This window comes from Enhydra lutris, unplaced genomic scaffold (assembly GCF_002288905.1).
Source record: "Enhydra lutris kenyoni isolate GAN:26980312 unplaced genomic scaffold, ASM228890v2 scaffoldscaffold13, whole genome shotgun sequence".
Lineage (NCBI taxonomy): Eukaryota > Metazoa > Chordata > Mammalia > Carnivora > Mustelidae > Enhydra > Enhydra lutris.
In genome coordinates this window covers 5,944,868-5,959,386 of record NW_019154097.1, presented here as the reverse complement: position 1 = coordinate 5,959,386, position 14,519 = coordinate 5,944,868, and the positions used below count along the sequence as shown (strand labels likewise).

The following is a 14,519-nucleotide window of genomic DNA, read 5'->3' as shown; positions in this document are numbered from 1 at the left end:
ATATATATATATATATATATATATATATATATATATATATATATATATATAAAAGAAAATTAAAAAAAAAAGAACCAGTGGTTGCCTCAAGGTGGGGGGGCATTGCAGGACAAGGATGGGAGGGAGACTTACTCATTGCTATAGTTCTTTTTATACACTTTATTATATCATTATTTATTGTATAGGCAATATGTTAATTAGTAATATAAACTAAACAATTATCTCAGTATGTATATAACAGAAACATATTTCAAAACTCCAATTATTCCAACAAAATTTCAGCTGAACAAAAGAAATCTGGACAGTCCTATTGACATTGAGATTATGAGATAAGTCTTATGTCAGCAGAAAAGATGGCCTAAGAAGGAGCGAACTCCTTTCTCACAAAGAACAAAATAGCTGGTAAGAATTGTGAGTCAATGCTTCGCTGGTCAAGATCAGAATTACCCTTGCAGAACTGAAAAGAGGAGAGAAGAAAGGTGTTCAACATGGCTATTTATGTAATTACCAAACACTCCCCATTCTGGTTCCCAACAGGACTGTCACGTCAGGGGATGGCTAACACTGACGATAACAGGGAGCCTCAGTGGAAGGGCCAACCTAGGCAGGATGGGGTCCTTCTTCCTATTCTCTGCGTTTTTAGGCCTTTTGTGTAAGATTACGATAGGGCAGCTGCCTCTGAAAGTAAGCCCCGCTTTTCAAAATATAGTTGTTAGGTCTAAAATGTACATTTACCTTCTGAATGCTTTCGTCCACAAGTCCACCAAGGATGTAAACTTTGTTTAGATCAATATCTTCAAGAGCTAATGAAAAAATGAAGGCCATTGAGATCAAATTGGTTTTATAGTTTCTAAATCCAAAGAAAGTAAAAGGAAAGAATTATTAATGATAAAAGTAGAAACTTAATGAAATAGAAAACCAAAAGGTAACAGATTTGATCACTCTCTGAAAAGACAAAAAAAGGTAGTCGATTCAAATCAATGTTAGGATTCAGAAAGGAGACAAAATTAAAATGACAGAGGAGTTTGAAATAATCAGAAAAGAATACTAAGATTAACTTGATACCAATCAATTTGAAAATTATGTGAAATAGTTGATTTCCTGGAAAAAACAGGTATCTAACATTGATCCAAGAGGCCAAGGAAGGGAGCTGACTGGAGAAATTGGGCAAGATTGCCAGGTAGCTCACAAGGCCCAGTCGAGGCCGGAGACCCTACATCTGTACAGCTGTGCACATGCAGCAGCACATACCGAAGGCATAGTGATGTATTCACCCCAAGATGTGTGCAATTAATGTTCATTCTTTTTTTTTTTTTTTTTTTTTTTGGATACACCTTGGGTGGCTTTAACAAGTTCTGACACAAGGAATAATCAAACACAGGCCTAAGAACAAAGTGCTACATGAATCCATGCAGTAAAGTACATACCGTGTTCTGAGTCAGGAGTCAGGTACACAAGGGTATCCAGAGGAAATAAACTAAAGCAGTCTTCCTCTGTTATGTCTAGCTGAAAAATGTAAATAATCCAATGTAGTGTGAACTAGGTTACGACGCAGCCCACACTGCAGCAACTAGTTACCAGGCACCTATTCTCTATTAGGCATGGCCCTGTGTGCATCCACGGGACACGTCTGACAACCTGTTCTCAGAAAGTGCTCAGCTGAGGAGGGAAGTAGAAAGGATGATACCCAACCCTATAAAATGAGACAGAGAGTAACAAGAGACCCTAACAGATGTACAGGAAGGCTGCCCCAGGACGACAGATGAGGGAGTGACAATATCAGGGACAGCCTTCTACCGAAGGGAATGCTGGAGCTTGGTTTCTAAAGAGAGGTGAGAATGACTGACACATACAAAAAGGAAGAAGCACTGAAAATGGGGAGAATCACCAAAGAAAGGCATGAAGACGGGAAAGCAAGGGAACTCCGTAGCCCTAAGAGTTGGTCTGTTGGGCTCACAAACAAGAAGCATAAAACACGCAGAGAGAAGAAAAGCTGGAAATGGTTATATTATAGGGCGGACTGTTCAGACGGTAACAGTGACCACAACTAACTGTGCAGGGGTCCGCAGGGTACCTCTCACGCTCCTGCTTCTGCAGACCTCCCTAGGAAAGTTCACGCCACCAGGCCCAGTTATGCCACACAAACACACGAGACACTTTTCGTGGCACTTCTTAGGAAGTGATCTGGACTGTTATAATCTCTGTTATTATAGTCTATATTATATTATCTATATTATAGTCTATAGTCTATAGTCTCTGTTATAATCACTACATTCATGAGCCCCTAGGGCAAGAGGTAAAAAGTAACTAAGTATTCCCTAAAACTCATCTCGAATCCATGCTCCTACCATAAGGATTTTCTCTTCCCTATAACTCATGTTCCCAATTCCTGCACTACTATGAATAAGAAAGGTTTGGCATTTCCCCAAAACATTCCTAGAGTCTAGCATACGATACACAAGACACAAAATGTAGTCCTAGAGACTCTGGTAATATTAGCTTGCCAATGCAGTACAAGGACGAAAGTTTGGAAATGTAAGAACTGATGAGACGTTCTAAAGTTTTTTAGATTGCAACAGTGAAAATAATTCACACATTTTTATACCAAAATATGAAACAGTTAAAAAAATTTACTATTACCACACGACCAATTTCTCAAAGGACACCTCAAGTAATATCCACAATGAAGCTTACCAGGTAACTAGAAAATCCATCATTCATCCTCAAACACTCTTCGTATAGGGGACTGTCTGTTGTGAATCCAGTGAGGTAGATCCAGAATGGCCTGCTGGCTTTTTTATTTGAACCATACAACCTTCGAATCTGTCCAGCCAGTCTACTTAATTCCTTCAAAGAAATTAGGACAGCTTAGATTGGAAACATGCCCACTCTTTCTAATTTCATTATCAACAAACGGTTACTCATTAAGTTCACTGAATGCTACTCTGGGAAATCTCATGAATTAGAATGGTCCCTTTTATTCTAGGAGCTAGTATGTGTTATGTGTGTTCATGTAGTAAAGTAAAATGCATGCCACACACCTTACAGATCAAAGTGAAGGTAATGATACTAGCCTGGAAATAGTGAGCTAATGGAAAGACTGAGAACTCTCCCTCCTTCTGGACCTGGTGTCATATATCTAATAAGGTATATGGAATTGTGCTTTCAGCTCATTACTAAAATCTTACCATGTGATATTTACTATTCACTTTAAAAAGGTTAGATTACTACACATTATTTTTTATACTCATCAGATAAACTTAGCACCTTCTCTCTAACTCTTGGTGATGTACTAGGGTTAGAAATTTTAACTTTCCATCCTGATTCAGAGATAAAACCCTAAGGAAAGGTAGTTTCACAGTCTGGCCTGAGGAGAGAAAAAACACTTTGGGTTTGATTTAATCTGATATCTCAATTAATAAAAACAGTACAAAATTCTTTATTGACCTTTTCAGAAGGCTGGGGTTCCATGTTAAAACCCCAGATCTTCAGTCTTACTGATTCCTCTGAAAAACATGCAAACAGGAGCACATATAATAGAGATGTTGGCATATAGAAAAATCCATTTTGTGGTGTAAGGCCTAAAACGAAGGCCCACTACCGTGTGTTGCCTACACATCTGGTAAAACCAGGTGGGCCCTGAAAAACCCAGCTGCAAGTTCTTCTCCCAATTCTGCTCCCTTGGATAAGGTCCCCTAGATAAACAATCCTTTCTATCAAAGGTCCAAACACAGTTCCTACTTATCCCCAAGTACCAGGTTTCGATTTCCTGCTAGCCCACAGAGTTATTCCCAGCAAATCAATCACATCTTCCTGTAGGAACCAAGGGGATATTCCACCCTCATGACACTACAAAGCCTGCCTTCCACAGCCCCTGGTTGTTCATTCTGTTCCCAAGTGGAACCCCACGTGGCCCTGCCTAGCATGCAGTGTCATCCCCCCTGCGCTGAGTACAAGTGACTAATAAACCGCTATCACTCTTACCTGTCCAATGTCAAGTGTGTATTCTTCAGCCATCCCTAGAACCCTAGGGTGGAATCCCTCCTTCACAATAGGGTGAATGGAAAATGATTAAAACACATATGTTGCAGGAAAGTGTCCCACCAGGTCATCTCCTCCCCACATGCAACTAGGCAAGTATTCCTTTTCCCAGCAGAAAGCCAGATTTCATCTCTGGAGGGCTGAACATGAAAAGACCCCATCTAGACTGTGGACACCATAAACACAGAGGCAATGGTGTGGGGCTCAAAAGAGAAGATAAGATAAAACTTTGCAAACTAAACCAGAGGATATCTATTCTCTTCCTGATTCTTAACAACAGCCATCTTGGAACAGAGTAGCCATGTGTCAAAAAACCACTCTTTTTGCTGGTTTGCTATGGAATTACAGAGGCTGGAACTGGTCATACACTTTGTCAAAGCTGCTCTCTTCTGGACCTCACTCATGTAAGCAGGAATTTGAAGCTTAATGGATATCCTACCTTCTTAGACATGTGGTGGGTCATACTCAGATCAATACAGAGTCTTGGTCCTGAGTGTTTGGCTTCCAAAAGTCTCTCCTTGGTTAAGGATCTCAGAAAACGTTTGCTGTGCTGGGGGCAGATGCCTAGAATAGAAATATCAGAAAGAAATAAAAGTGGGGCGGGGTGCCTGGGTGGCTCAGTTGGTTAAGCGACTGCCTTTGGCTCGGGTCATGATCTTGGAGTCCCGGGATCGAATCCCACATCAGGCTCCCTGCTCGGCAGGGAGTCAGCTTCTCCCTCTGAACCTTCCTGTTCTCATGCTCTCGCTCTCTCTCTTTCTCATTCTCGCTCTCTCGCAAATAAATAAATAAAATCTTAAAAAAAAAAGAAATAAAGGTGGGAAAACAGGAATATATTCAGTAAGAAACAAATCTTCCCAGCCAAGTGAATACTTTTTGTATATAAAGAGAAGCTTGAAACTCATGCAAGGTATTCATTTGGGGTCAGCAGAGTGGTATGGAGTGTGGGCTCTGGAGCACGCTCCTGGGACTAAATCAGAGTTCAGCCCATTCAATTATTACTACATGATCTTGGGCATGTTATTCAATTTCTGAGCCTCAGTTTCTTTACCTACAAAATGGGGATAATAAAAGCACCTATCCCTTAGGGTAATGCATGCAAAATTCTTAGCAATGAACCTAGCATGTAACAGTGAATAAATGTTAGCTGCTAATTTTATCATTCCTTCTACTTCTGAGCTTATAAACACACATGTGCACTAGATATGTGAAAGGCAGCCTTAAATTTTGCTTTCGTTGATACTTTGATTTCCAATAAAATAGAACAATAGATTCTTCCTCCAAGATGTTTGTTTTTACTTAAAACAATTCCTAGTCTCCTAGGAACATGCAGATACCAATCTGCTAAGATAGAAATGATTATGCCAGCAATCTGATTTATTGTTACCTGAATTTTCTACACGATTGGCCTTTCTTCTTTCTTTTTCTTGCTTTCTTTTGCTCTTCTTTGCTGCAACTATCTTTTCCCAGTGTCTCTGTTTTCTTTGGACATTTTTCTTATGTTATCCAGAAAACAAAATTGAGAACTTTGTAAGCACCAAAATGGAAAATGAATATTCGAAAGTTATTTATTTTTTTAAATCAGATTTAAAGTTAGGAGAGAAAAAGGATATTAGTGTCAAAAAAAAAAAGAAAAAAATAGACTGGATTATGTTCAGAGAAAGCGGAGACCCAAGAAAGAGATGTGATGTGCCCAAAGTAAATGTATCAAAAATTCCTCTTGAACTTGATTTACTCTTCTTAGGACTCAAGTGGAACTGAAACCTTAAACCAGTTAGTGGGAAATTCATCCAATTTTGGAACATACCAAACTCATTCCTAGCCTTTTTATTACTAGGACCTACCCTTATACGAGGGGTCTCTGGGACAAAGCATGATCCCAGAGCCCACAGCCAGGCTACACTTACTGAACACCACACTGTACCGCCTGTGGGCAGCATATCTCCCTCCCGATGCTCGCATTCCACATCGATCTGTAGAAGCCGGAAGCTTTCAGAGATGCTATCTTCGCCCGTGTCCTCTAGGATGACTTCTTGCTCCTGCAGCTCGTGTGAGTCTGTTTTCTGAGCACTCCCTTCCAACTTCCAGTCCATGTGCTTTGTCTTCTGTCCCTTTCACCCAGGTCAGAGAAAGGCACAATGATGGGAGACGTTACATTACTTCCCTTACAGAGGTATTTCCCTATGTCCAAATGTCAAATAGTGTTACTGTGTTGCTGGAAAAGTGTGGAAAGTATTTACACAGATTTACTGAATGGAGAAAAGTATCGGTGTCTTCCAGAGAAATGGGTCAGCAAAGAAATGTTTCAGTACTAAGGGAGCTAAATCCACTTCTTGGACAAATGCAGTTCCTGACAACTCTAAGCACTCACCAATTATTCACTACTGCAGAGGCCCAGGTAATTAAGTCATTTATTCTGCTCTTCAAAGTGTATGCGCTTGGGTGGCTCAGTCATTAAGCGTCTGCTTTCAGCTCAGGTCATCAAGCCCCACATCGGGCTCCCTGTTCTGTGGGAAGCCTGCTTCTCCCTCTCCCACTTCCCCTGCTTGTGTTTCCTCTTTCGCTGTGTCTCTCTTTGTCAAATAAATAAAATCTTTAAAAAAAATTTTTTTAAACGCATTCAATATTGAGGGTGGGGCAGAAATGACAAAAGTCATCTCCTCCATTACGTTTCCGTTTCTATTCAAAACTATTCATCTAGCAAACATTTACTGAGCACATACTATATGCAGTCCAATACTAGAAATATCCTAGAATAAGAGCTAGCCAAAAACTATGGTAAAGTATGGTAAACAAGAATTCTTCCAGGTTGCTGGTGATGTTTCACAATTTGTTTTTCCAAACGATGTATTCCCTCTCCCAACTCAGTTAAGTATCCCTGCAGCTGAAAGCCACAGTCACCTTGAGAATATTAATATCCACCAGAAGTGCTGAAGTGGGAAAATATGGAGAACCACTGCTATGGCACACTTAAGCAATGCCATAATTTCAAAGTGCTCTTCAAAGTCCCTGGGAAGTTTGTGAGTATAAAATGCTCTACTCTATAGCTAAGTGTCACAAAGAACATTCTGTCCTTTTCTTCTGGCTGCTCCTCTGAGTCCAGTATGCTACCACCATCTTTGGAAAACTCTTATCTTTGCAAAAGCAATCTGTGTAATATGATCCATGCATATAAAAAAAGACCTAGTTATAATGCAAAGTAATGATCCTTGCTCCAACCCCTCTCATCTCTAGTGTCAACCTGTTAACCAGATGTTTTTAGTTCATTTGATAATTGACTCCTTAACCTGAAATCATATACTTTCTGTTACTATGTGAATCAACTTTGAATTTTATCAACTCCCTATGAAACACTAGAATTCAAATCCTCTTATTTTTGATTTTTCTGTTAGTTATACTGACTTTTAAAATGTTTTTGAGGTATAATTTACATATAGTAAAATGCAAAGATTCTCAGGGTATAACTCAGTAATGTGGGGGGGGGTGGGGAATATACCAGTTTGATGAATTTTTGACAAAAGCTTAGGGCCTGTCTCACTCACACCCTCATCAAAATAGGGAATATTTCCATCACTCTAGAAAGTTCCTTGCCTTCTGCACTTTCCAAGTCAAACTCCATCCCATTCCCACAACCAGCCAAAAGCAACCATTGTTTTTTCTATAACCATAGATTAACTGTACCTATTATAAAACATACAAATGGGGGCGCCTGAGTGGCTCAGTGGGTTAAGCTGCTGCCTTCGGCTCAGGTCATGATCTCAGGGTCCTGGGATCGAGTCCCGCATCGGGCTCTCTGCTCGGCAGGGAGCCTGCTTCACTCTCTCTCTCTCTCTCTCTGCCTGCCTCTCTGTCTACTTGTGATCTCTCTCTGTCAAATAAATAAATAAAATCTTAAAAAAAAATAAAATAAAACATACAAATGGATTCAACCAGTGATGTTGACATTTTCCCCCTCAACATGTTTTGAGATTCATACATGTTGCTTCATGTATTAGTAAGTTTATTCCTTTTAATTACTGAGCAGAATTCCACTATATGATTGTATCACAATTTGTTTATTCTCCTGTTGATGGAGATTGGAGATTTTTCCAATTTGGGAATTACTATGAATAAAGCTGCTATGAACATTCTCTTACAAGTGTTTTTGTGGATGTATGTTCTCATATCCGTTGGCTAAGTAAGTAGAGTTGATGGGGCATAGGATAGTTGCCTATTTAACTCATAAAAGACTGCCATCAGTTTCCCAAGGTAACTGCACCATTTCACAGTGCTGTCAGCAACGGAGACTTCCAGATGCTCTGCAACATCACCAACTAATAGATTAGTTCTTAATCTATGCCATTCTTGTGCAGTAGAACTTAGTTGTGTTTCAATTTGCATTATTTTGATAATGATATTGAGCACTTTTTCAGGCAATTTATTGGTCATTCATTTGTTAAGATTTCTGACCAAGTCTTTAGCTCATTTTTAAGTTATCTTTTTATTAATGAGCTGTGGAAGTTTAACATATTTCTAGAGCCAAGTCCTTTATCAGACATGTGTATTGAGAATATTTTCTCCCAGTCTGTGGCCTATTTATTTTCTTCCTTTTTTCTATTTAGTTTTTTTTTTTTTTTAAGATTTTATTTATTTATTTGACAGACAGAGATCACAGGTAGGCAGAGGCAGACAGAGAGAGAGAGAGGGAGAAGCAGGCTCCCTGCTGAGCAGAGAGCCCGATGCGGGGCTCGATCCCAGGACCCTGAGATCATGACCTGAGCCGAAGGCAGAGGCTTAACCCACTGAGCCACCCAGACGCCCCTTCTATTTAGTTTCTTAAGATTGCTTTTTGTTGAGCAGAAATTTTAAATTTTAATCAAGTCTAAGTTATCATTCTCTTCTTTTATAGTTAATGCTTTCTGTGTCCTCCAAGAAATCTTTGCCTACCCTAAAATCACAGAAATATTCTATGTTCCTTTCTAGAAACTTTATAATTTTGGCTTTTACATTTAGGCCTATAATCCACCTTAAATTCATTTCTCTCAAGGGTAACAGTCTTGTCCTGCCTGTTGTCCAATGCCTGAATACGGTTTCTTCACATAATCTGTCCAATTCTACAGCTTTTTTTAATCCTAGGAAGGTAAGTCCAATACCTACCTCTGTCGTGACAACTATTAGAAGACATCTTTACTATGTTTAAGAATATCTTTAAACTACTACTTCTTGTTCAACAATCTCAAGGTTAGGCTCTGAACATAAACACCCTTATCTTTCCCTCTATCTCTCTTCTTCCTTCAATGTTTCAATTTCCGCAAGCTGAAGCTTTAATTTACATGTTCAAAACAGAGTCTACCTTGTGTCATCAAAACTAATCCTTTTGGGCTTTGTCTATCCCCTTGGTTGTTTCTAAAATTTGTAAACCAATAAACTGCATTTATATTAACTGTATAAATATTACCCACTACAAGGCCAAGCAGTATCTGAGGATTATATTGTGGGTTTTGGTATTTATCTTATTTGAGAGAGAGAGAGCATATGCACACCCATGTGCAGGGGGAAAGGCAGAGGGACAGTGAGAGGGAGAGATTCTTCAATGACCGAGGAACTTGGTCTCAGGACCTTGAGATCATGACCTGAGCTGAAACCAAGAGTTGGACACTTAACCGATAGCCACCTAGGTGCCCGGTTCTCTACTGTTTTGACCAATGTTCATAGCAAACATTTTTAGTGTTGAGCTCATACTGTTTTCTTGTACTCCATCAAATGTTCAAAATCAGGCCAAATTTTAGTTTTGTTTTTCATTTAGACATAACAGGCTGTTGTAGTAGAAGCAACAGTCTTAGGATTTAGCCTTCTCAGCTTTCTACCTCTAAGTAGTAGGATAATAGCCTAAACTATTAACTCTCTGTCACAGATTCTACTAGATTGGATATTACTACATCCCAGGACTGTTGCAAGAACTAGACATATGTCATTTACCTGACATGGAACAAATGCTCATGAAATACAGATTGTTCAAACCCCTCCAGTGTTGTTTTTTTAGTTTTTCTAAAAAGGTAAGCTGCTGGGGCGCCTGGGTGGCTCAGTGGGTTAAAGCCTCTGCCTTCGGCTCAGGTCATGATCCCAGGGTCCTGGGATCGAGTCCCGCATCGGGCTCTCTGCTCCGCAGGGAGCCTGCTTCCTCCTCTCTCTCTCTCTCTCTGCCTGCCTCTCTGCCTACCTGTGATTTCTGTCTGTCAAATAAATAAATAAAATCTTAAAAAAAAAAAAAAAAGGTAAGCTGCTGAGCAGTTTTAGGTATTTATCACACATCATGTGAACAACATATGACCCCCAGATATATTCCTGAAGAGAGCCAAGTAAATTTCATTCTAGATTTTCAAAGTTACAGATTAGAAATTGTGTTCATTTTCTTATATAAGCTAAAGTTTACTTTTGCTCAGAAATGCTTTAATACTCAGTACAAATTTTAATATATTTATTTATACCATTGACTGTATCACTATGAACTTATGGCATACATGAAATTTAGCAGTGTGTATTATTTCTAGAGAAATGAGGAAAATACAAAGTTATTCTTAGACATTTCAGAAGTGCTATGCTATTCACATATGAACAGTGATGTTGACTATAAATACTTTTTTTAAAGAAAAGACAGTGAGACCTGTTATGACAATTCCTTTAGGTGACTGACCAAATCTTACTATGCCAACCATCAGTCATCTGCATTTTTCTACATTTAGGCATTCAAAAAAAGAACAAATGAAAACTTTAAGATAAACTGGCCCAATACCTAACAGCCTCATTTTGTTAGAGTAAGAAAACACACCAATTTGTTAAATGAATGCCAGTTTGTTAACAGGCATGTGCTTTCTTTCCTCTGAACTCGGTAGCATTTTTACATTCTGTTTGTCCATTCATTCAGTCAATAAATATTCATTGAGTTCCTCCTCTTTGTCAGACCCTTTTGGGGAAAGACTGGGAGGTCTCATTGGAGAAGTTTGGCTTGGAAGGAGAAGAGAGATAGGGTTGGAGTAGCTGGAGGGGCTGCAGAGTTTTCCACTGTTGTTTAGAAAACTAGAAGGTCTGTGCTCATGTCTTCTCTCCCACCAAACTGAATTCCTTTGCAGGAGGAACTGTGTACTGACATTTACATGAACACTGTAACAGCTCACAATACAGAACCTTGCAAATAGGAGTGTTTGAATAAATGTTTGTTGAACTAAACTGAATTTTACCACTACCACCCCCATTCCCTTCTTCCTAGTCCCCTCCCTGTATCTCCTCTCTCCAAGTTCCTATAGTCCCTGAGGGTGTTTTTTAGAAACCCAGGGTACAGCAATATTGAAAATCAAGTGAAGGCAATTCCAACCACTACCAGAGGAGTCTACAATATAGCAGATTGGGCAGGGACCACACCTTTTTCATCTCTGAATTGTTAGTGGCCAGCACAAGGGCTGGCATGAAACAGAAGCTCAGTAAATATTGAATAGCAGCTTGCCATCTACTGATACTCAGAAAGCAACCATGAAATGAGGCATCACAGAGGAACAAATGTTTTTAATCAGTGTGAGACATTATCTATGGCCAGATTTAGCATTTCTTCATTAAAAAGTGTTTTCTGGGCACTCCTTGATGGCTCTTGGTTAAGCATCTGACTCTTAATTTCAGCTCAGGTCATGATCTTAGGATCCTGGGACTGAGCCCTGGATTCTCTCCCTCTGCCCATTCCCCCCTGCTTACATGTGTGTACTCTCTCTCTCAAACACATAAATAAATCTTAAAGAAAAAATGTTTTCTGAGCCTCTGTTACAGGTCCAGTACTGAGTACTAGGGTTATTCAATTAATTACTAATCATATACAAACAGTTACTAAGCACCCCATATAATAGTACATGCTGAGGATTGTAGACTGATGTCCACCCTGCTTTCACAGGGCTTCAATTATTGGACTCAGCCTTGCATGACAGCTGGTCTGCCTGTTTTCCCACTACATCATAAGCCCTTCCAGGGAAGAGAGGAAAAAGAATTCAGGTGCCCAACCCCGGTACCCAGTACTGAGCCCTGCAGAATAAAAGCATCTTAAATGTTTGATAATTATGTTACCCTTCTGCTCAGAACTATGCAGTATTCTCCATTCACTTACAGCACATAACTGAAATCCTTACAATTCTATACTGATCATTAAGCTCTACCTCCCCCATCAAGTATCCTCTTGCACTTTCTGGTTTACTCGCCGCTGCTCCTAACATACCAAGGATATTCCCACTTCGGGGTCTTTGCCCTTGCTGTCATTTCTACCTCCAATGCTCTTCCCCCAAATAATTATATGACTACCTGTCTCATTCTATTCTGATTTTCACTATCTAACATGGCACATGTTTACTTTTTAACTTCCCCATTCCTATATCCCACCTGGTTAAATGCAGGTGTTCTGTCTGCTTTGTACACTACCCTAAATGCCTAGAAAAAGGCTTGGTACATAACAGAGGCTCAATAAATACTTCCTAACCTAATCAATTCTCCACCCCTCCCCGCCCCCACTTCTGAGTTGGCAGGGGCCTCAGATGTTTTCTAACCCAAATCCCACCTGATAAGCATATCCTTGGGCGCTAAGTGATGGGCCTGTCTCTTTTGCACGCTTCTCTCGTTTTCTAAAATTTAGTCCAGCGAAGCCAGCTCCAGTCCTCTGGTACCTTCAGCACTAGAACACCCAGACCCCCGGCCCGAGGCTACCCCTCCTGTGAGCCCCGCCTGGCCCACAGGCTGCTAGCGTGAGGAGAGGCAGCAAGGCAAAGCACCAAAGGGCGGAGGACACGAGGCGACAAGACGGTTGAGGGCCGCTTCCCGGCGTCTGCCCCGCCCACGAACGAAGCGGCAGTCCCAAGCCAGACCCCTCCAGCCCCAGGCCGGTCCCATAAGGAGCCCCGAGCGTACCTGAAACCCTCAACTCACACAGACTCGGCGGCGCACATCAGGCCGCGCCTCCGGCACAACTTCCGGTTCCTGCCCCCTTTCCAAACGGCATTCTGGGAGTTGTAGTTCTTAGCCTGGCATCCCGGCGAGCAGGGGCCATTGGAAGGCTTTGCCTTCCACGCCAGCCACGCTGGTACTAGGGAGTTGCGTACCGCCCAGGTATTGCCTTGCGGGTCTGAGCCTGTTTCCCCTGCTGTCAGATGGGGGTTACAATCGCAGCCGCTCGCCGACCTCACAGGGCTGTGGCAGGTAACCGGGGGCTTTGATGGCTGTCAAGGGCTGGACGTTGCGAAACTGGACCAGTCTCGAACCACCCTTCATCTCACCGGCTAGGCGCTTTGCCCTCCCCTGGGCTCCCACGAGCCGACATAGCCTTCCCTGAGCACACAGCTGCCCTCACCACCACCTGGCTGTCCAAGCAGACAACAGGGGCATTCGGGCTTGGACCTTTAATGAATGAGTCTAACCTCTGACCATTTCCCTTTATCCAACTCACCTTACAGATCCACGGAGAAAGCGAGGCTCAAAGACCTGAGGAGACTTGTCCAAGCTTTGGCCTGATAAAAACTATCAGCCACTCTTCACTCTTCCCTTTATTCCTGCAATCCTAGGGGTCTCACACTTTCGAGAGACCCTAGCATGAATGAACCGGAAATACCTCCAGCCCAAGAAACCATAGCCCGGTTGGATCTCTCCTTGACCCCACACCGTTTCTCTCTCTGGACTCTTCCTTTGAACAGTGCCTGCAGCACCCCGACCCTGCCCTAATCCTTCAGTCCCATTCTGTATCCGCTACTGGAACAATTTTTAAATGCCAAAAGTAAACATTCTTTGTCTCTCAGAGGGCTTTTCCTAAAATGCAGTGCAAACCTTTCTTCTCAACTCAGAAGCTGGTCCTGGCTTCCCACTCAGCACGGTTTGCAAAGTGGTTCAAACCGTCTTCAGTGGCTCCCACCACACCTACCAGTCCCTGCACTTTGCTCTCAAACTGGGTACCTTTCCTCTCTCCCAGCCACTGCTCTTGTGTCTCTTCACCTTTGAATGAGCTCATGGCCATCACCCCTTCCCCAGAAAAGTCCTGAGAACTAGTCTCACTGCTCCTTCCACCTGCTCCTACCCTGCACTCCCATTCCCCAGCTCCCACAACGCAGCGGACATCCATTTGCCAGATGATTATGTGTCTCCCCTATTCCAAACCCTAGTGGTGTCTCCCATTGTACTTGAATATAAATTCAAACCTTCCCAAGGCCTTCCTGGCCTGGCTCCTGGCTGCCCCACCAACCTCAGCTGTCACTCTGCCTCTGGCTTGCTGTGTTCCAGTTACACCTGTCTTCTTGAATTGCTTCAAATATACCAAAGACCTTTGCAGATACTTTTGCCTTTCCTCTCACTTTTTCCATGACTGGCTCCTTCTTATCCTTAAGGCTTCAGCTTAAACCTTTGCTCTTCAGAGAGGCCTTTACTGATCACCCAGGTAAGATTATCTCATCCCATCCCCATCTTGGCACTCTCCATTTCTTTCT

The 14,519-nt window shown here is 41.6% G+C and overlaps 1 protein-coding gene across 7 annotated transcripts in view; it reads right to left on the bottom strand.

Moving 5' to 3' along the window:
* Positions 1–13,002, bottom strand: part of LOC111145645 (tRNA methyltransferase 10B) — a 16,513-nt gene extending 3,511 nt beyond the window's left edge. Inside the window, exons 1-8 of one of the 7 annotated variants that reach the window (XM_022500708.1) lie at positions 12,958–12,983; positions 6,413–6,614; positions 5,949–6,146; positions 5,429–5,537; positions 4,481–4,605; positions 2,695–2,847; positions 1,428–1,506; positions 736–803 (exon numbers count right to left, since the gene is read on the bottom strand). In XM_022500708.1, the coding sequence (XP_022356416.1) occupies positions 736–803; positions 1,428–1,506; positions 2,695–2,847; positions 4,481–4,605; positions 5,429–5,537; positions 5,949–6,134 (720 nt within the window). In that variant the 5' untranslated portion in view covers positions 6,135–6,146; positions 6,413–6,614; positions 12,958–12,983. Of the gene's footprint in view, positions 1–97; positions 458–735; positions 804–1,427; positions 1,507–2,694; positions 2,848–4,480; positions 4,606–5,428; positions 5,538–5,948; positions 6,615–12,610; positions 12,858–12,957 lie in introns of those variants that run through there. The other 6 variants (XM_022500706.1, XM_022500709.1, XM_022500707.1 and 3 more) reach the window with 6 other exon arrangements.
* Positions 13,003–14,519: the final 1,517 nt, after the last annotated feature.